We start from the raw sequence: 22,511 nt of genomic DNA on the forward strand, positions 1-22,511 counted from the left end.
AGATTAATGGCATAGGTGAAAGGTTTTCCTCTGACAGAGTTGCTTTTCTTCCTTTTTAATTTTATGTGATATCACCTGATTCCTGCGTTAGGAGACTAGGAACTTCCACTCATTTTACCCACTTTTTAATGCCATTCATTGTCTGATGTTCTCATATTCTTCAACAGTAACTTACCACTAATGCAAAAAATGCCTATCTTTTATCAGTCTTTCCCTAACAATGCCTTGATTTTTACTGATGCTTATGCTTTGTGACTTTTTACATCTGCAGTACTGAATAAGAAGGACCAAAAAGTCTCATGTGGTAAACAAAACACTGTTGTTCAGAGCATTCACTTAGCAGCCCCACCTCAAAGCCTTGATTTTTGAAAGTTTCATGTAAGTAAGGATACTTTAAAGGCTTACTACAACCTGAAACAAACCCCAGTCAAAGATTCCCTATTTTCTTTATGGAATCTCTCTCTCTTTGGTTGTTTTATGTAAATTCTGGAAAACGTCGAGACTTCTAATTTTTTTTTCCTCCTTTTCATAACAAAGAAATTGAAGTCCTTTGCCAGAATTTTACAACATGAAGCAGGATCGGCTTCCTTTCATCTCAAAATCGAAGAGAACCAGCTAGGGTGGAGTAGGCAGTCCTGAACTCTGGAAGGCCAGATAATCTACCTCAATGTGAGGTTTAAAGGCTTCTACATTTTCAGGCATGGAGCCAAATCCAAATGTGCAAAACCAAGAACTTCTCATCTCCTGAAAATACTTGCCACCTTAGAGTACCCCCAAAAGATGACATGAAAGCCCACCTCCGGCTTCTTAGCAAATTCAGTGAGGTGAAAACCAGTCAGCAGAAAAGCAGGCAGTTTTCCTTTCAGAAGGTTCGTTTTGTTTGCCTATTTTAATTTACCTGTATTCTGGCAGAAACATTCCAGCAAATTCTAGTTTGCTGACCAAATGCTCATCAGCTGGAACATTTCCAAACACAGCAGCTGCATGGCATCCTCTCTTCACAGTAATGAGAACACAGCTTAAACGGGGAGTAGGAAAAGCATAAACAGTCCCCTTTAAACTAATAAACTAATTAAAAATTCCTACTTAATCCTGCTACCTTTGACAGGCAGAGTTGAGAGAGAGGTGAGCTTCATGAGAATCCTGCTCCACTGCTGTCAAAGCTTTGTCCTAAAACACTCACCTCTAGTCTCAGAACAGCCTTTCTGCAGGCCGGGCACACAGGTCCACTCCGGGAGAAACTCAGGGGAAGTCGACGGGTTCGATGCTGGCAAGTTGGGTCCTCACATATTAACCAACCCTGCAGAAAAGGAGGACATAGAAGAAAATATATTTTTACCATAAGTTCAAGTTATAGCTGCCTTTTACCCCACCTAAGAAATGAACCATACTCAAGGAAGAAAACAAAATCCCAACTTTAATGTCCTCTGTGAAGCTGATACTGTAATATGTATAAAGAGGTGAAGGACCTTGTTTAAGTAACACAGTCAATGTTGGGGAACAAAGCTGAAGTCTTCTTGCTCCACATTCTGCACTCTGCAGCCATCCATTTGTTGAAATATACTGAAACCTCTGTGCTTCTCCACTTCAGACAATGCTAACATATAACAGAATTACTTTATACAACTATGTAGACCAGACAGCAAGACAGCCCAGAGACCTGTAACAAATTAAATTTTGAAGTAAAGTGCCATTTCCTTGCTTGCGTTTTAGAGGGGAAAAAACAGTTTTAACTTTTAGGTTTTCTAATGACAGCCAGAAGCTTTTTTTTTTTATTTTAATATTTTTTTTTTTTACAGAAAGCTATCGAGACTTCAACATAAACTGACTCATTTAGGAAAAACTAATATTTTGCTGAGTTAAAATTAACTAAAATCTGAGCCAGTTTGCTCTATGTCAGCTCAGGGAGATAAAGCAAAAGGGTCCTCTTAAGAGTATGAAAGAAAGAATGCTTCTGGGATTGGTAAGGTACCTTTTGTACCAGGTTCAACCATAGGTTAAACCAATGCCACACCTCATTCTTTAAAAACCACCAATAGCAGATACCTAGGGAATAGCATAAGAGAAAGCACACAACAGGAGTTTTCCAGAAGATTTTCCCAGCTTTTGGAAATGACTCAAGGACCTCCTGAATCACTGTCTCTATATCCAGTGGTGATGGATGCATTACTGCTCCCATCCCAATGAACTTCAAGTGCTTTTGAACTAATATAAACTTTTAGCATCTACAACATCCTGCACATCTACACACTATATAAAAAAGTACTTTATTTTTCTTGAACACGCATACACACAAATTTTTAATGCCTTCTAGTTCTTGTACCAGGAGAGACTAGGACTAATCATTCTGCATTCACCTTTTCCATGCCACTCATGATTTTATAGACCTCCATCATATCATCTGCAATCAAACTCTTCCTAACTACAGTCCTAATTTACCTAGTTGTTCCTTGCATGGAAACTACTCCACATCTTTGTTGCCCTTCTCTGAGTCTCTTCCAGGTCCTTTTTGAAATGAGGGAGTGGGGGAAAATGGGACAAGTGGGGAGGGAGATGAAACTAGTATTGCACCCTGTATTCAGCATGCTAGACAAGCGTGAATTTATACATAAACACGATGGTATTTACCATCTTGTTCTCTGCTCCTTTCTTTCCTCAAGTTCTGTTTCCCTGGAGCACTACTGAGCATTTGAGCACTAAGCAGTCATTTCCAGAAAGATACTTATTATTATCCAAGAATTATAATTTTATTCTTCACTAGTAAGTCAATACAGACATTGTACGCAAAATTAAGATTGGGGTTTTAGCATCTGCATCACTTAATATTACTTGGCAGAGGATTTAATCTTCCATTGTTAACTGACAAGTCAACTTGCTATCACAAGGTCTTGCTGCAACTCCTCTCAAACAGTTCCTGCTTTTACCACCCCTGAGCAGCTCAGCACCTTCAAACTCTGCATTTCAGAATATCAGCTGTTGATGTCTCTGCTGGGAATAGTGATCGTTTATTTTTGCCTCTGTTTCCAAAATTTGTTTTTGTTGCTCCCACAAAGTTTAATCTAACCACACCAGGATTCCTGGTACTTTAAAAGAAATTTTACAAATCAGGGGACAACTCAAAAACTTGCTTGCTTCCCTTTTTGCTGGGCTTTTTAACTAGCTGTCCCAACATTATGCTCTGGCAATGACTTCTACTTAATTTCCACGGTGGCAACTCAGGTTTCCGGTTATTATCAAGTTTCCTACCCTTCCAGTTTCCACAGCTCCACTCAGAGCACTATTGTCACCACCACCATCTTGGTTACAAGTCAATAATGAAAGCCTGCAACTATATACCTTTTCTGGCTTTCTTTTCCTGGAGATTCTGGTTTGCTGGCAAAGCAAATTTGTTAATAAGACATGGCTTATGCTTTCTTTCCTCACTGGCATGGCCAAAACTGAATCTGTATTTTGTACCTTAGTAAGCCGGCATCCTGACTCAATAGGACTATGTCAGTAGCTTAGTTTAAAGGTAGATATTTGAGTTACTTTATTTCAAATGCTTTGGAACTTTTGTGGAGGAATACATAAACTTTAGCTGTCCATTTTCTAACACCTTGTTAAAATGGGATTTGACTATGTCTACTCTTAAAAGTTTTAACTGGCATATGCAGAGATATTTTGTTTGGTTGGTTTTACAGCTTGTTTTCTAAAGGATCAGATAACCTGAACACTGTGTTCTTTCATGTTTGTCAGCTTTATCCCTTTCTTCAACTTGAAAATATATTCTTCTATAACCTTTTCAAAAGTGCTAGAAGTCTGATTCAGTTTTTCTGTGTTTGTTTTTTCAGATGAAACCTCAAATCCTTTCCAAATAACTGCATTTATTCCAGAGACCTATCTTCTTTCACCATTTCTCCAGCCATGTCATATCCTCAGTATTATCCCACTCAGTGCCAAGCCCACCAAAACACTTCCAGATGCTCTAGCAGAGAGGAGCTTTTATGCCCATGTGGGCAGACAAGATATTTTTTTGTGGAACTTCACACCAACAGCAAGGTATATACCACTACCTAAAATGTGTACTCAAGTCTGTAAGGCAGGAATTGAGAATCCATTAAGATATGCAACTAGGGTCCATTTCACCCAGCTTTGGATATCTAAAAGCCTGATACCAAGCCTAAGCTAGTCACCCTGTGATCCATTTATAGTAAACAGAGGAAGAAAAAAGCATCTCCAAAAAGCAATTTCACCTAACAGATTTTGGGATGAGGCAAACCCTGCTCTAGACTCTCTTAATAAAAGAAGGGTACATCTAATGTCAGAGCAAGCTTTTTGGAAACAGTACAGTCAGTGTATCCGCCCACTGTGTTTGTAGATGAACAATGTAAATCATTACATATTTAATACTGCAAGGTGAGAAAATTCCAAGAATTCAGAAGTCTTCTGTGCCTTTAATTTTGGTCTCTTGCACAACTGTTGCCCTAGTCGTCTTAGCGCCACTCTCCTTGTCACATACAAATTATTTATGACAAATATTTCACAAGTGACATTAGAAAGCAGACATTGCTCAACAAGGCTGAGCTACTTCATCAGCAGATGCCTCACCATGAGAAGTCCTAATTTAGGACCTGACCTAACATAGACACCTGACCTGCGTCTTCTGGAGTCAGCAGACACAAATGAGCTTCAAGTAAGAAAGCTAGTCCTTAGCTTGGTTTTGCAAATGAACCTAAAGTTTATTTCTAAAAGAGAAAAGTGTTAATCTGTTGCCTCACATTTTTTAAATAACTCAATCTTAATAGACATGGAATAACTTTCTACCAAGAAGAGCTACTCAAGGATAGCATTGAGATCTTCAGGCACGCACTTTATGTGAGTACTGAGAATGTCATCAGAGCCACTGTAAGGGAAAACACAAAAACATTTCTGGAAAGGATAACAAATTGTCCCAGATCTTCCATTAAGTTAATTCTTAGAGACAAAAGCTACGCTCTGTATGGAAAGCTGTTTATGCCATATTTGCTTATTATATGGCATCTCTATCTTCCCGTGGAACATCTGGTAGCAGCCTGACACAAACAGGGCCTTAAAATACACAGCCAGGCAGGGGGAGGTGTGGAGGGTGTCCTCACCGATTCCAAAATGCTCCTGTTTAAGACCGTAATTGTTTCAGCTGTAACTATGAAAAGATTCTGTGTGCACAAAGAGAACACTTATGACTCAAAACATATTAAATGACTACATTTGAACTTTAAAACAATTTATTATACTAGAAAAACAAAGCATGGAAACTGCCAGGTAGTAAAGTATTTAGTTTGGGAACGCAAGAGCAACTGAAAAAACAAAGCCTGGAATGGGAGCAGCATCCCAACTTCAGTTGAGCAGAACACTCAAAAATAGACAACCATTAAAATAATGCATGATAAAAGTAACAGTGTGTTTTCTGCCACCTATTGGCATTTTTAGCTAACAATTAAGAAACAAAGGACTACATCGCTTGCAAGGTACTGCTTCTATTGTCTTATAAGGGAATGCATAGATGGTCCACCCAAACTACCACTGAATAATGACAGATGAAGCAAGTTTCTTTATGCAATTGTTTTGCTCTAATGCAGTCACTGTTGAAGGAAGTGCTGGGAACTTTGCTGGTCACAAAATACAGGTGAAAAAAAGACTGATAACCCTGCTTAAACTAAAAACGATAGCTTAGGATAAAAACAAGCATTCAAATCCAACATCTTACTACTATACACTTGTTTTCAACTACTGAGAAATAATGATCAAAACACACAACTTTCACTGAATGGTACATTTCTCAATAAACTATATTTAACAAATGGAGATCTAAGCTGTTGCCTATAATAAAAGACCCAAATGTGTTGCAGAGATAGTAACTAAATAAATGTCCCTTCAATTCATACAGAAAACAGTTAATGCCATTTGTATAGACTTCCTGCCAGTTATAATTAACATTAAAGAGGTCTTTTATTCTTTGTCACCTCTCTATTCAGGCCTTATTTGTGTGCGTTTGTACTTAATATCTGTTAATCTCTCTTAACAAATGACAACAATAACTGTTGCTATTATGCATGGAAATTAAACATGTAGATAACTCTGTGAAGGGAGCTATTTTTGAAAAAAGTAGTATCAGGAACATGTAGCTCTTTATGTCTCTTGTTTTGCTTTGATAATTAAGCCATAGCCTTGATTTGTTTTAAACAAAAAACTTTTCCATGGACATGCATGTTGCAATCAAATTCAATACATGCATTATATTCTGATTCAATTTGTTCAAGTGCATTATTGTTAACCCTTATTTGATCCATGCCTGTCATCTTCACTAACCAAACAAAACCAATCCTTCATTTCCCAGCAGCTATTGCTAAGTCTGTAAATTAATTTGCAATAGATCAAACAAAATCATAATAGGAAACCTTTGGTTTTGTTCTACTTGGTATCTGCAACACTGTGGGAAATGAAATACAAGTTGATAGGGGAAAAAAAAAAGAAGAACTGGCATTTCCAAACATTCTGTCTACAAATGCTTAGCTCATTTTAAAAATATAAAAAATGTATGCAAAAGAGCCCTGAAGTAAATGCACAATATAGAAGAAAATCCCTGAAGAGCACTATGTCCACAAACTGTAGCTAATGGGAGAAATTTGCAAGTCAAAAGTAATTTTCTTTCTTTGTAAGTCTGTTCTTGAGAATTAGCCTCTCACATTCTGGTGATCAACCAGCATTATAAATATTACCCCAAAATACAGAGGCAAGTGGTTTTGGAACAGCCTTTCAAACAGAAGTTGCAGGAGTCAACAACATACATTTATTGAGCTTTATCTTAATAGTTTTCACAAATTACATTTCACAGTGTAGCTTGGTTGCCTGCTACAGTAGAAGACTGGATGTGCTTCGCTACAACACTTCAATTCTCTGTCTGTTCCTGCCTTCAGTCTGGATGTTGAGGGACAGTAATGCTTTAAAAGTTCATACAGAATGAAAAGATGTGGAAGTAAAAAGAAGATGCAAGCACCAAAAATTATTCAGAGGTCGCTGTCAGTCACTTTGGAGTTGAATTTAAAATTTAATTAGTGGTTGCTTCTCTACAGTCTTACTCTCCACTGAAGACAATCTTAATGTAAATTTTTGAAAATGGGATCTTGGTGGATGACGTCCAATCTCCACATGGCTGGAATACCTAACCTCAAGCACACTGGATCCAAAATATATGTCTTCCTCACTGCAGAGATGAAATTATCACCTTAAATCACCAAACCCACCAGAAGGGAGGTGTAGGAACACAACCTGGACACGCTTTCCTAGTCAACCAGAATAAACTTGCTATTCGTATCAGTGATCAGCAAAACAGCTTTTGGAAGGCTGAACGTGAGAGACAACACCACAAGAATTTTCCGATTCAGACATCATTGTGAGTTACTAATCAAGTCACTCTAACTTCAAACACGTCTCCTTTCAGACTACTCTTACAAAAGCATATTATTTCCACTAATTCCAAGGTCAGAAGCTTCAAACATGATCTTCCTGCCAATGTTCATTATTATGGATAGCATTGCCTAACTGGGCAAATCTGGTCAAAGTGGCTTTAGATCCCCTGGAAGAATGAGGTTCCACCAATACTGCATTACTGAATAAACTCTAAAATCTACTGATACCCCCTGCAATGTTAAAAGATAGATCATTTCATGAAATATATTATATGAAGTTTCTTGTGGCAACGGCGGACTTGACTCAGTGACCTGAAAGTTATCAGTTCCCCTTGCAATAACTTGTTCTACATCACAGGTGTGTTCTCCCCATTCCACCTGTCTGTCTTCTGTAAATACCTGAATGTTTGGAGGAGCAGATAGGCAAATGTTCCTTAGTAGTATACAACACCTCAGGAATTAGAACTTGAGCCAAAACCTCTATTGCACATTCTTTGGCATGTGTTTTGACTATTAGTAGTGGGTACATCTTTTGAGAATTATATCACAATTTTAACAATTTAACACTTGAAACGCCAAAGGTGGTGTCAATATCAACTTAAAGATGAGCTATTGCTGTAAAGTTTGTGTGCTGTGTACCAGAAACCCAATTACTTTAAAGTAATTTCAACTTCTAATCTTTTTGTCTGTTCAGAACAAAATAAATACTCTAGTAATAACACTGACTTGATCCAACGCACTTGCACCATCTGGGTGATGCTCACCAGCAATGAAAATCTGACAGTGTGAGAACTAAGGTCATGCACTGGAATCTCAGGAGACAACACAGACGTGAGTGACACCTACCTGCCACTGCTAGAATCCCAAGAAGAAATCCCCTCAGGTCAGGGATGCTATCATAAATAGTGAAATAAGATTTTACATGGGAAACTTTAGTCACTTAGCAATGTGAAGTCCAGCATAACTCAGGTTCCTCAGGCAACATCCCAGTTTTTCATGGGGAAATGTACCTGGTAAAAACCCCAGAAGACCTCTCTTATAAAGAAACCAATTCTACTGCTGCTAGACACAAGAAAGGCATAGACTCATTCAATTTTTGAAAGGGTTTCTCAAGACAGAGGACTTGTTGAGGCTAGGATGGGTATAATCAGAAACACTATTCTCATCTGCAGGAAAAGTAACTCTGCAGTATCCTGGTGCCTCCCTGCTTCATATACTGTCTCTAGCTACTTCCAGCTAGCTGCTTCATCCTGATTGTCCTTCCAGAGCAAGTACAAAGCTATATCAATCTTGATCAATCAAGCTTGATCAATCTTATGGATGGAGTAATTTATCAGTGAGACTAGCGAAGCCGACTCAGTGCAGAACACTGATCAGGAGGGCTCCAAACAGGGGGTATCTTAAGACATCTGACTTGGTGAACTCTATGCATGTCCTAGATAGCCTGAGCAGAGATGGCCATTCCTTTGGAACTTGTAGTTACTAATACAAACAACCTGGAGACTGAATGATCTGAACTTATAAAAGACTGGATCAACATATAAAAGGAACACCTCATGATGTCTAAAAACCTGCTTCTTGGTCACCCACCCTGTTTGGGCAGGGGAAAGAAAAGACAAAATCTTCATCAAGGTGAAATTTGGAGATAATCTTGTCAGCAAGAAATATGAGAGAAACAAAAAAGAATATCCTGTCACAGAAGAGAATCATATATGGAAAACGAGCCATCAGGCTTCCTTCCTTCCTTACCTAGCAAAAGGACCACCATCAGAAATTAAGCCTTTATAAAATCATGCAACTGCCAATTTCTCTGAGGAAACAGGCTTTTGTTTAGCTCTTTTATACTAAAAAGAGCTAACTATACCAGAAGCTAACTCTAGAAATAGAAGGTGGGCCTGCAGCTTCACAGGTGGAGCTTCTTGACTCTTGACATTTTTCCTGTCAATTATTATCTCCTTGATAAGGAATAAGCAGGCCCACTATTGGTAAGAATCATGCAAACCAACCCTAAAAACCAGAGTAATGGAGTTAGAAGCAATCAGTGATAGAGAATTCTGGGTCAGCAACTTTTTCAGGATCCTGCAGGGCTTAATATTCCACAAGCAAACCAGATACCAAGCACTAATAAAAAAATATATCTTTAAGACCATGAGGCAGGTCTCATTTTGTCTTTGAGGAAAATCTAGGGGACCTGCAAAGCCTCTTCAATAAATAGGTTCAGACATACTTAGATCTCAAAGTAGTATATGGATAGACATTCTATTGATATACTAGTAATCCCAACCTTCTTTTCCACTGCGTCAAAATTTTAACAAGAAATTACAGAGGAGTAGAAGCGCTGATTTTATTTCTGATCCTAATAGAGACACTTGTCATTTGTATTTACAAGAAGTGAGTGACGAATACTATGATCAGGACTAGAGGGGCCCTGCCTCCAGCCAGGTGAAGGAAAGGGATAACCGGGCTTACTGGACTGTGTGGATCCGATGGCCTGGCACGTCCGACCCACAGGAGTATAAAGCTTTAGTGGACACCGGCGCACAGTGCACCCTAATGCCATCAAACTATATAGGGGCAGAACCCATCAGCATTGCTGGAGTGACAGGGGGATCCCAAGAGCTAACTGTATTGGAGGCCGAAGTGAGCCTAACTGGGAATGAGTGGCAAAAGCACCCCATCGTGACTGGCCCAGAGGCTCCATGCGTCCTTGGCATAGACTACCTCAGGAGAGGGTCTTTAATATGTTACTACAAAGAGATCAAACTGTACTAAGTCAGAAGCCCTAATGTTAGGTTCAAGAGATCCCTTACTAAAGAAAAGATATGTCTGAATTTCATCCCAGAATTTAAAAATGTAAAAGAATTTCAAAATGAAGAGTGTGTGCAAGCTCTCTTGAACTGCCAGGCATAACTGAAACTTTTAAGCCAAAGATCTCTTAAAACTGAAGTATCTAACATATTTATACTCACATCTGAGTATGTGAAACAAAGATGATCTTTAAGCATGTTTTGTTTTAAGGCTTTATACTGGTATCCTAACAGCGGTAACATTTAATCATCACCCAACAATAAACTCTCTTAATATTTTCACAGACTCTTCAAATAAATTGTTTTATAAAAGGAGCTGGGTCAAGAATCTATTATTGATGCTGGCTGTCTTTTTAAGTGGGAGAGGTACCATGTTAAACATGCTGCCAAGCTTGTTCTGGCTGAAAGGAAAGATATTGCAGCATATGCTTAGAATGCTGAAGCACCTTAGGTTTGCATAAATTCCTTTATAAATTTATCCTACAGCTTAAATCCCTTACCCAGGAGTGCTTATTCCATGTTCTCAGGTATTTTGTTAGGTGCTGAGTACATTTGGCTTAAAATTCCAAGCAGCAATGCAAATAACTTTAGTAACTATTACAGTAACAACAACTGAAATTTATTCCTGAAATTCACACATAAAGCTAACCAGAGTACATTAAAAGACCTGATCATAGATCCTGTGTGGTATATGACTATTCGGATCACAAGCAAAGATAAGGAACTATTTTATCAACTCACTCTTGGCCACTGACTTCACATTAATTTTTCTTTTTCTATACAACGAATATTGTAGCTAGTTCCTCATCCAGAAAAAAATAGGTTACATTTCCCAGTAAGAGTATTTTTAGAGTCTGATGCTACATGATCATCCAATTTAGGGAAAAAGTAAACAGGGACCACAGCATTTCACACTCCATTTCATGCTGCCTCACTTCAATGGAAGTTGAAGATACGATTTCAATTTATTTTCGAAGCACCTCCTCATTTTCAGAGCTTCTTGAGTTTTGGCCTATATAACTGATCTGAATTCAGCTGTGGAAAGGAGTGGATAAAGAACTCTTATAAAGAAAGGAAATTCCTCTCCTGGATGGTTCATTCTGCTCCTCTTGAATTCAGCATTATCCAGGCTGATTAACGGATAGACACAATCTTTCAGGAAAAATACAAAACTATCTCTTAAATGAAAGAATAGTAACAAGGATATATGACTTGCTTTTGAAAGTGTACTACCTGAAAGCAGTACAGATCCTGGAGATGGTTGGTTGTATATCCAGTATTATTACTGCAGGAACCACATTAAAGGGTGTTATCGAATTGAAGCGTCTTAGCCAACAACTTCCTAGTAGAAGGCAAATGATCACTTTAGGACCCAATGAGACAGTACTGCTGGTAAAAGAGAAGGATACCCTCTCCAAAATAATATCTACTGAAACCTCCTGTTCTCAGAGACACTCGTATCTTTTGTCTCAGTTCCCCACTGGAAAACTGCCAGCCCAAACTGACTCAAAGGCAGCTGGAGTCAATGGGAAACACACCTTTGAAGGATCAGACTATGAAGGTCCAAAACAACTAGACAAACTGTAATTGGGCACAATGTAGCTACACTAACTTGCTACCTTAAAGAAAGCATCAGAGGGAAAATAGATACTACCTGAGTTTCTCAGAAGAACACAAAATGTCCTATCTTGAAAAAGCAATGATACTAGAATGATAGAAGCACTGATGTGGGTTACAGGCAGCCATTATGAAAAGCAAAGCTCACCTTTTGCACCCAACTGCTCTGATCTAAAACACCCAAAGAAAGACGCAAACTTAGTTCTCTTCTGATATTATGAAAAACATACATAAACTTGAAAGGATTTAGCCTACAACAAAATTCTGTCCCATAAGCATACTTTCTAGGAGTTCTTTCAGTACTCACATACCACAAGGTCCTATCGGTAACCCATTGCTCTTGTGATGTGAAGTCAGCCACAAAATATCATGTGCCTATTTCTAGGCTACTAACAATGAAAGTTTGTAGATTTTCAAGGATGATATTTTGTGGTTTGGATACTCCAAAATAATAGAACTTGAATTGCTTTCTAATTACTGCGTATCTACAATAAAAAACAGAACTTAAAACATTTTTAAAGGAAACACCCAAGACTGAGAGAAAACTTCATTAATCTCTAGAAAATATTACTCTCAGCAGTATCTGTCATATCAGATTGACCATTAAAAGTCTTGGGGAGGTGGGTAGAAATGAAAGCAGCAGATAGTGGAAGAAGTAAGAAATGCAACCTACCCCCAAAAAAAAAGAACCCAAATGCTCAAGCTAACATAAAAAAATGCTTTAAACAAAATTATCAAACAAGACAGAAGTGAAAAATATCTTGTAGGTCAATGTAAGAGTTTTACATGTTATTAAAAATTGATTTTTTTTAAAAAAAGCAAGGCATCTTTAAATGTACAGTCACATGTCATTTCATACAAGTTATTTGAAACTTATTGATCTCATTTGTGCAAAGACCAGGCTCTGTCATCAGCCTGCTGAAAGAATAATAGAGCACTCCAAACCCTTATGATAGGTTTGATGCAAACAGTGGCCCTCATTTAAACACATGTAATAGCACCACAAGTAGACAAATTCCAACCATAACAGTTGTACATTATAAACTAAATTAGCAAGAATTTTCTGTTTTATTTCACATCAAAGCCAATACCTTGGCATTCTTATCTTCAGTAAAATAAGGGTCTGGGCACCAAAATACATGCCCCAAAACATTAAAAAGTAGAACACAAGTGTTCATAGACTAACATACCGCTCACAAAGAGAACCAGCAATTACCAACAATTTTATTTTACTTAAGACAATGTGAAAACAGATAAACTGGATTTCAAGCAAGCAACTAGGAGAAGCATACTTAAAATTACTACATATGGAAAACTACACTGAGAAAAGGATCAGTAAAGATGTCATGTATTTTGTATGGAGAGCTAAAACCTCTAGAAGGATATTCAATTCCATTCTGCAAAATATTCTCCCTATTCATACAACTCAAAGCAAGCCATATTCTTAGGCTGTAATAGGTCACAACTAAGTATAGTACCTTGCTTCAGAAAAAATTTTTCTTTGTCTGTCAATTGTCAACAAAGCACAAAGAGCTCATACAGCTCATCCATGTATCGCTTGTTAAAGAATCTAGTAACATACAAACAGTAAGAACTCAAGATTTCTTAAAATCTGTTCCTTTACTTTGGTTAGAAAGCTAAAAACACTCTACTCCCTGCCCCCCATCATCTTCCACAATTCTGTCCTCTTCCCTCTCCCCTCAAACATTTGTACAGTCCTTGTATTGTTTCCTCTGTCACAGACTTGTCTTGCAGGAAGTTCAATATGACATTAGATGTAATAAAGAACACACAGAGATTTTACTCATGTACGTGGCAATAACACGTTTGTCAACTCAAGTATACATTTCAAATTGGTAAAGAGACAAAAAGATTGCTTATGTGAAACATCTTTGCAATATGGTTAGGAACATCTCTAAATACTGAAGGAGTTAACACAGTTTTGAGAACTTTAGAAACGATAATGCGCATACATACATAGATATGTAAGTTCAGAGGAGCTCAACAGATTGAAAGGTAATGGCAGAGAAAGTGGTCTCAACAGTCTGGTCACCTCAAACTAGAAAAGTTTAAAGCATCACTAAGCAGTGTTTGTTCATTTAAGTTTAATTATTTTCTCCTTGAGAATGGCACTAATGAAACTGAATATCTTTCATGGTTTCGAAGAGCAGTCTGAATGGTCTGTAAACAGGACTGGGGGCAGACAAGAGAACTGGCTGAGCCGGGGGGTTGCTAGGTGATGCAGAATGTAAACCCACAAACTTGTTCAGGTTTACTTTGCTTTCATGCTGCTCTCACACAGGCTCTCCAAAGTTTTAAGAATTAATTTCCAGGTAGCTATTTAAAAACAAGTAGAATAATTAAAAAAGAAAACCCCTTAATCCTCTTCACCTCTTCCCTTCTCCCCCCAGTAGGAAAAAATAGGAAAGAGGTAAGGAAAATCACAGCATTAAAGTGCAGGAAATCCATCCCTGGATTTTGCCTACGATGACAGGAAGAGGACCATTCCCTCTATATATTTGTATGTAATTGTTGAGGACTGGTGATTATGAAGAACTTTTAATCTTTTCAGATTAATTTTTACTTTCGTAAATGTAAATAAAAATAATTTCTGGAGCAATACATCGGCCCTGTAAAGTACTTAAACTGAAAATAAAGTCATATTTATTAGTATTTCCACTGGAGATTATAAAAGCAAACTTTTCAGTATAGCCATGTGTTTCCACCCCCACCCTTTTCAGAGCTGTGGTTATTTTTTTTTATTTTTTTTCTAAAGTATCTGATCAGAGATTGTCCGGTAAGGGCACTTTATTAGATCATCAGTCAGAGGGTTTTACAAGCACCAAGAGCTATGGGCTCAAATGCAGCACATCAGTTTTAATAGCTGAAGGTCTAATAGTAAACTGCAGATACTGCTGAGAACTTTCCATGCACTGAACTCTTGAAAAAGCACCATCTCTCAAGCTTAAATGCAGCTGCCTCTTTCAATGCCGCAAATGGATAAATTTGACAAAAAAGCCACCATTAAGACTACATGAAAGGCTCAAGACAACATCCTTTCAATGCTTTGTACTTCAGTAATCAGATGTACTTACTCACCCCCTCCCCCAAACCCGATCAAGAACTATTTCTGAATGGTAGGAAATAATTCCACTTTGTACATCTTTTAGTTAATCAAGACTTTCTATTCAGCAATTTGACCTTTTGTTCAAAACAGGATTATCAGTTTTTTCGCCAGTTACCAAGGGCGACTCGCATGGTGAACATAATTGCAATAATTTGCAAAACACCATGGCAACCCACATTACAACTAGGTAAATACTGGTCTTTTGTGCTACATTGTTATTTTCAGAGATGCTGAAGTCAAAGAACAAATGACAAATGAACACAAAATTTATATTTGCTTTGTCTCAAAAGAGAAGAAAATTGATAACAAGAATTGGGGGGAAACCGACTACAGCTGTAATTTCTAACTTGATTAATTAGGATGGTAACAGTCCTTAACAGTATATTCAACAAACAGCCCTGACTTAGTCTCTCCACCCACCTCTCTCTCTTTCTACACTACTACCACTAACCCCCACCCCAGACAAATTTTTTCAGCTAGGAGAACAAACAACTCCATTTGCTCTTTTCTTCAACTTAATGGAATCCTTAATTACAGAATATTCTTCTCCTGCTCTTCATTACACCAAAAACTGAAAGTGAGAGAAAGACAGAGAGAGAGAGAGAGAAAGGGGGGGGGGGGGGGGGGGGGGAGAAGACAGTGCCAAGCAGACGGGGTAGCTACAGTCATCTTATCTGCCTTTGCCTTTTTTGTTCATAGCAGACCTAAAGATGAGATGGCATTTTTTCTTTTTTTTTTTTTTAATAGTAGCAGCTGTTGTATAGTAGATAATTAAGTAAACCATTTAGTGCTCAAGTTCTCTCACTGGCAGCATTAGTAAGACATGAAAGCTTAAGGCAAGTCATGATTAAAATCCAAAAATCAGAGTGGAAGCAACTGCTTAAAAAGCAAAAAAATTCTCCTAAAATTACCAGATCGGGTTGTTTCTAACAGAATACCTACTATATTAAAACATTTGCCTATGAATAGTACTATATACTTAATAAACTAATAATTTTTAACTTCCTTTATAATTGTAAGAAGCTTATTGTTACAGTAGAGGCTTCTGTTAAGTCTTTAAGAAACCACATTAAACCAAATTATTTCAGAAATATGTTACAAATCTAGAGAAATAATTTTGTTTTAGGAAAAAACAGCTGAAAACATTCTAATACATGTTCCTAACTGACTTCAGAATAAATTTTCTATACATTACTGGAGCATGACTTCTGTGCTGAAACATTTATTATGCTACAGCAAACTGAATGGTTGAGAGCTTAATCTTCGTGATGCCATTAATAAAAATGAGTTAAGTCTCTATACAGACCAAATTCTGTCATCAGATGGATGCATATGGTTCCTATAAAATGCAATGGCACCCTTTAGCAATGGATGTTCACATACAGGGTATATGAAAAATACATTAAGCTGCAAGAAGCATGCAATCAGAAGCCAGTGTAATCCCCATTTCAGTTCCCTGTACATACAAATCATGTGTCAATTTGCAGTTAAAGGACCACATCTGTACTTTAATTCTCATTAAAGGACTGGATTGCCATTAGGATAAAACAGGCTTGCAAAGTGAACAAGACTACTGCTGCATCCCTACATACTGTGAACACTGAAGAGTATGTAGTAAGATGAAAGAAATGAAAACGAAGTGCTAAAGGCAACTGAATCCGGCCCCAGGGAGCTGGAACGCACTGCTGCCTCTGCTACACAGATCCTCCATGCTGCTGGACATGTCACTTCCAGTGTATTGAAAGGGCTCACAAGAAACGATCACCTGGAGAACCAGTCTGTTTTCAGCGAAATTTGAATGTCTACACTGCTTAAGTTTGAGTAGACCCAACTCTAACCTGAAAGCTGTGCTTGGGGCAGGTACACAATACTACACACTCTGAAAAATCAGGCCCTTTGCTTCAAAAATTGGGTGCCCAAACTTATGGACACATTTGAAGTTCATTGCCCTATGTCTCATTTCTCTGAGAAGTAAAAATAATAATTTGCCCCTTTGCTTTACACAGCTCTTGTAAAGATGTTCTTTAAGAGCCACTTGATCCTACAGTGAAGTGTGCCACAGAAAACTCCATGAGAAAAATAAATAATTCTAGGCAAAGTTTCAGAGAATACGCTTGGTAGGGTAAAGGGCATCCACTGAGCAATGGAGAGAAACCAATACAGACTAGCTGCTCATCCTGTGAGTGCCGTCCAACCTATAGGCCACAGCGTACTGAGAAAAAGACAGAATGGGATAATATCATACATAAATGACCTGGATTAAACTTAAGTAAGCAGTATTCATTCTGGGATTTTTTTCAGCTTTCAAATGTCCAACTCTGCAGTATCAGGATTCCTCTTATATTTTCACATTAAAAAGAAAATCCATCTTTCTGCCCATTCTTCTTCAAAATACGATTTAAAGAAATACACATATTTTGCTGCTTGAAATAAACAGAGTAATGCATAATAACAGGGAATTTTCACCTTCTCTGCAACTTACACATTTTGCCCAGCATTTGTCAATAGCAGAGGCGGGCAAAGACTTAGGAATTTTCTCGTACTTTTCTTTTTTTATTAAACCAATCACACTCATATAATTACTTGCTTTTCTTGTTCAAATTTTCACAGGTGATCTTCATCCATGCCTGCTGCCTCATGCTATTTCAAGCCTACCTGCCCAGCCAGGTGCTTATCCAGCTGATACCCCATTTGAAAATTCTAATTCAGCCAATTCCACTCAATTCAGCTTCTTGGGTTTTAGTTTCCTCTACATCCACCCAGGTCCAGCTCCAGTCTCACGTGACAGTTGTAGTCTCTTTACTCATCTATACTGAATTCTTGCAATCATACTTGGTTTGGGTTTTTTTGTTTGATCATGCCTAGCTCCAGCCCCATACTAAAAAAATTTTCTTAAAGGTTTGAAAAATTATCAAATCTAGATGGGCTTTCACAGGATGACAAAAGACAACGAACAGAAAACAGGAAGGAAGGATCAAATATACACTTTCTTCTTCATAGCCAAATGTCAAAGACTTCAAAGCCACAGCACCTGCATTTCAGGTATGGCAAGGTCTCCCAAACAACTTTAACACTGCTTCTACTACAATATCATGCAATAAGCAAGCGGTTATAATTCAAACACTTTCACACTTGTGGGCTTCAATTAAACTGATTTACATTACATGAGATTTTCCCCTTTCCCATTCATTCCTCCTCAGATGACTACTACTGTGCATAAACGTAGTTGCCTGGTAGACCCAACTAGGCAGGTTCATATAGCAAGACGTGTACACTTCAACTGCAACTTCTGGTTTTATAACACTTTGATTTGGAATAATTAAAATGCCTGTAGCTTACTATTCTGAGACAATAAACACACACTGCCCTATGTAACTTTACCTTAAATGACTCCATTTGCTTCCTGCTACTGTTATTTAATTAAACTGAGAATCAACCAAGACACCAAAAGGTCTTTTGAGACTTCTGTGTAAGTGTTTCAAGACGGTCAGGCTTCCCTCTTGGCTTCGCCTTAGATACCCATCCATGTCTGTAACTACTTTCAACATCCAACCTCTCAAACTCAACTCTCTCAAACTTTCCCTTAGACCCACCTATTCTTTTTGAAGACAACTCTTGTTCTGCCTCCTCCCTGGCCTTCACTTAATTTACCTTTCCCACTACAGTCAGACTACATAGTTCTTCACTTCTTTAGGAGAGACTGCTTTCTTCAGCCACGTCTGGTACCCAATGCTGTATCAATCTCCTTGTTAATAACTAACATTTTTTTGAGGGGAAATCTCCACACATGGCACGCTGTCCAGATGCTGACCAGAGATCATGACATGAGAGGTCAGATGGAGATGGAATTTTGAGAGAGTTTATAGCCTTTTCTATTAATAGCTAAGTTTTTCAAGGGCTTATAAATTGGGCTTATCTGCTACTTGCCACGAAGAACAGAAAGCACTCAAAAATCTATGCCGATCTACTCGGTCTCAAGCACCCAAGTGAAACCAGAAAGGAAAAACAGCATTTCAGAAGAGTTTTTGTGGATTAGTTTGAGATAGAAACCACATGTTTTCCTTAATCTTGAAAAAATGCTAATCCATTTTAGGTTAAAATTTCAGCTAGAACTCAGCTTTAGACAGTTTTGGCATACAAAATGGCAAGCCAGACACCTAAAACGTAGCAACGTTTTAAAACTTAAGTTTTGAAGTTTTCAAAACTTACACCAATGTAATACATGGTAAATTTTATTAAAATCTGCTTTGAGGCTAGTAAGAAAAAAATCAGAAGGACAAGAGTTCAGAGAGAACAACAACAGGAAACGTGTGGGGTTGTTTCCTTTTAAGAAGTAATAGCAGCCACAATAGCAGCAGCAAAGAAAATACTAAGGACTGAGTCAGTGCAATTGATTGGCTGCTGTTCTTGCTGAGCCTCAAACTGAAAGGTCCCAGATACACAGACAACCCCTTCCCCCAGTATATAAATATAACAACTTACATCAACTCATGTGGATAGAAACAAATCAGGTAAAACACAGATTATTAAAAATATTTCCAAATGGACTGATGTGAAGCCAGCCAATACTACTCCTTTATCACTGAAGTGGGCATGACCATTTGGAACTGGTTGCATGACTACTCAGAATGAACAGGGCCACATTAAGAGTAGGAAAAAGGGTTGCACAAAACTGATCTGTCTGCACCCACAGTGGTCTTGTTTAGATAGGTTGTAGAACCCCCCTGAACAACCAGACAACATCAAGGTTAGACCTGCTTTCCATGGAATGGTTGGGCCAGAAGATGTCTGGGAGATTCTTCAACCTAAACTACTCTAGGCACCAACTAAAATAACCAAGTGGACCTTAAGCAAATCATGCTCCTGTGTAAGCATTAACAAAAAAAAAAAAAAGAACAAAGAAAAAAGCCAACTCAACAGAAATACAGGCCAGTCACAAACTCATTGAACTAAAAAAAAATCTGAGAATGGGGAAGAGACTGTTTTCTGTTGTTTATATACTGGTGACAGACACAGCAAGCAAAATAAACAGGTCAGTTTTGTTGCAGAGGCCCAAGAGAGCTTTCCAACTGCAAGCTCTTGAGAGCAGAAGAGGTTACTTGTTACTTCCTGTCTGCCAGAAAATTTGCTGCTATGGTGTTGCTCCTTCAAGTTTGTGGTAGAGGTACATGTTGTCCCAAGCCTCTGGAACAAGTATTTTCTAAAATCTAGAGAGTATTTAATTAAAAAATTATATGCCCGAAATAAATTCTGCATTTCATTACGACAGGTAAAGAAAAATTAAATGACTGGAGTAGATGACTGTGACTACCTAGCAACCAGTATTATGACCTGATTATATTTCATATGGATAAAAAAGAGAGTTCCAATCAACTTGAAAGTCCTTTTTCTTAAGGTAAGGAAAATTACAAGCAAATTTTAACTTGGTAGAATGTATAGAAAAGACTTATTATAAACAGAGACTGAAAACAGACACCTACTCACATAAATGGTTTTCTGAAGTCAAACACTAATAAAGATTAAGACAGATACTAATTAAGAATATAGAACTGAATCAATAATGTGATGAAAACAACAAAATAGTTTACAGCACAAAAAAACAGAAGCGTAACTTTTCCCTGTATTTTGGAAAAGCACAGTAACAGTCTAGCAGCAAATAAAGATGAAGCACTATCTTTTGGTTTGTTAGCAATAAAAGACTTAATAGGCCTTCAAAATTCAGCATATTCATATAACAAATGCTTGAACTCAGTAGTCCTATTAGAGCTAAGAAGATCCATTACTTGTTGGACTTCCCAGCACTTGAAGCTACTTCTAAAGACTGAGACCCACGTATCTACCAAAATGCTAATCTTCCTTGAAATATTTACACAAGCAAACCAGAATGATCCATGTAACTCTTTGTATGCATCAGTCTAACATCAACCTGAGGAAAAACAACTGAAATACTGATAGGGACTTTAAGTGATCAAGAATTTAAGAACAGGAAAGTAATTAATGTCAGTCAATACGTTTTTAAACGGAACAGCCTCAACCAAATAAGACAGTTCATTTTTTCACAAGATTACAAGTTTGGGGGAGAAAGGCAGATGTACAGTACATAATTAATCTCTTGAATGGTATTTGATTTACTTCCAAAGGAAACTGCGATAGAATTAGCACTGCACAGTGTTAATATAAGTACACGTGAAATGGATTAAGAGGTGCAAGGTTGATGCATCTCAAAAAAATCAATTGTCCATAAGACACAAAGTGATGACAGTCAAGTAGGCATTTGTCAATAAGGAATAGAGAGGGATTCTGGTCATGTATCATAAAGACAAGGTTACACTCACACTCTTCAACATTTACATCAGTGATTAGTAGAAGAGAGAAATCAATTCAGATAAAATTTACAGACAAAAGCAGAACTGCAAATAATGATAAGCATGAGGAAATTGGTTTGGTAAACTGCTCATTCAAAACAAAATACATGTTAGCACAACAAAACAAAAATGACACACTGGGAACAAAGCCTACAGTTCACACCTACAGAATGGGGATCCTGTATGCCAGAAATTATCAGCTGAAAAGGAGTCATGGTAGATAAGCTATTCAACATAAGTTTTAAAGGCAGACATAGCAAGATGTGGAGATTCAATACTGAAGAACTGTGTACGAGTACTAAGATTAATTTCTTCAAAGGTATTGGTGAGAATTATATTGGAGCACAAACAGTCCTGTTGATATGAGTTTAAAAAAAAAGAAAAAGAATTGGTACACTGAAGAGCCATAAACAATGTTTCAAGGCCTTGAAAAAGCATCTAACAGCAACAGACCTGCAGAGCAGTCTCTTACCACCAAAAAGACAACTGAGAGGTGACTTTATTAGAATGTGTAAGTATATTCATGGGAGAAAAGCATAGGTGACATGGGGTACTTAAATCTATAGAAGAAAGGAGTAATATGAGCCAGTCGTTGGAAAAAATTTGGTGGATTGAAAACTGGCTCAATGACCGAGCCCAGAAGACGGTGATCAGTGGAACATAGTCTAGTCGGAGGCAAGTAAGTAGCAGGGTAGCTCAGGGGTCCAGTCCTGTTCAATATTGTCATCTGGATGATGGGGCAAAGTATACCCTCAGCAAGTTTGCTGATGCCACAAAACTGGTGGATACTAAATTGCCAGCAAAACGCCATCATGGCAGAGACGGTCAGTGGCATCCTGAGCTGCATGAGGCAGTGCGTTGCCAGCAGGTTGAGGGAACTGATGGGACAGTAACAAGATGGGAAGTGACAAGATTCATCTGCCAAAGCAGAGGAAGATCATCTTTTCCATCAGGCTTGCTAACCTAACAAGGAAGACTTCAAGCTAGGTCTTTTGGGGATGGTGATCAAAGCCTGGAGACACGTCACAGGACAAGGAGCAGTGAGGAAACACCCAGAGGACGGCACGATGGGGAAGCTCCCACATCCCCCTGAAAGGCAGCACAACTGAGAGCCCATCTCAAATGCCTCTGCACAAAGACATGCAGCACAGGGAACAAGCAGGAGGAA

At 38.0% G+C, this 22,511-nt stretch overlaps 1 protein-coding gene across 2 annotated transcripts in view; it reads right to left on the reverse strand.

The window, feature by feature from the left end:
- Nucleotides 1-22,511, reverse strand: part of POLA1 (DNA polymerase alpha 1, catalytic subunit) — a 205,541-nt gene that overhangs the window by 65,471 nt on the left and 117,559 nt on the right. For both annotated transcript variants that reach the window (XM_064473896.1, XM_064473904.1), the window contains exon 35: nt 1,184-1,300. In XM_064473896.1, coding sequence (XP_064329966.1) covers nt 1,184-1,300 — 117 coding nt within the window. The remainder of the gene's footprint in view (nt 1-1,183; nt 1,301-22,511) is intronic.

The sequence above is a fragment of the Phalacrocorax carbo genome, chromosome 1, assembly GCF_963921805.1.
Source record: "Phalacrocorax carbo chromosome 1, bPhaCar2.1, whole genome shotgun sequence".
NCBI classification, from domain to species: Eukaryota; Metazoa; Chordata; class Aves; order Suliformes; family Phalacrocoracidae; genus Phalacrocorax; species Phalacrocorax carbo.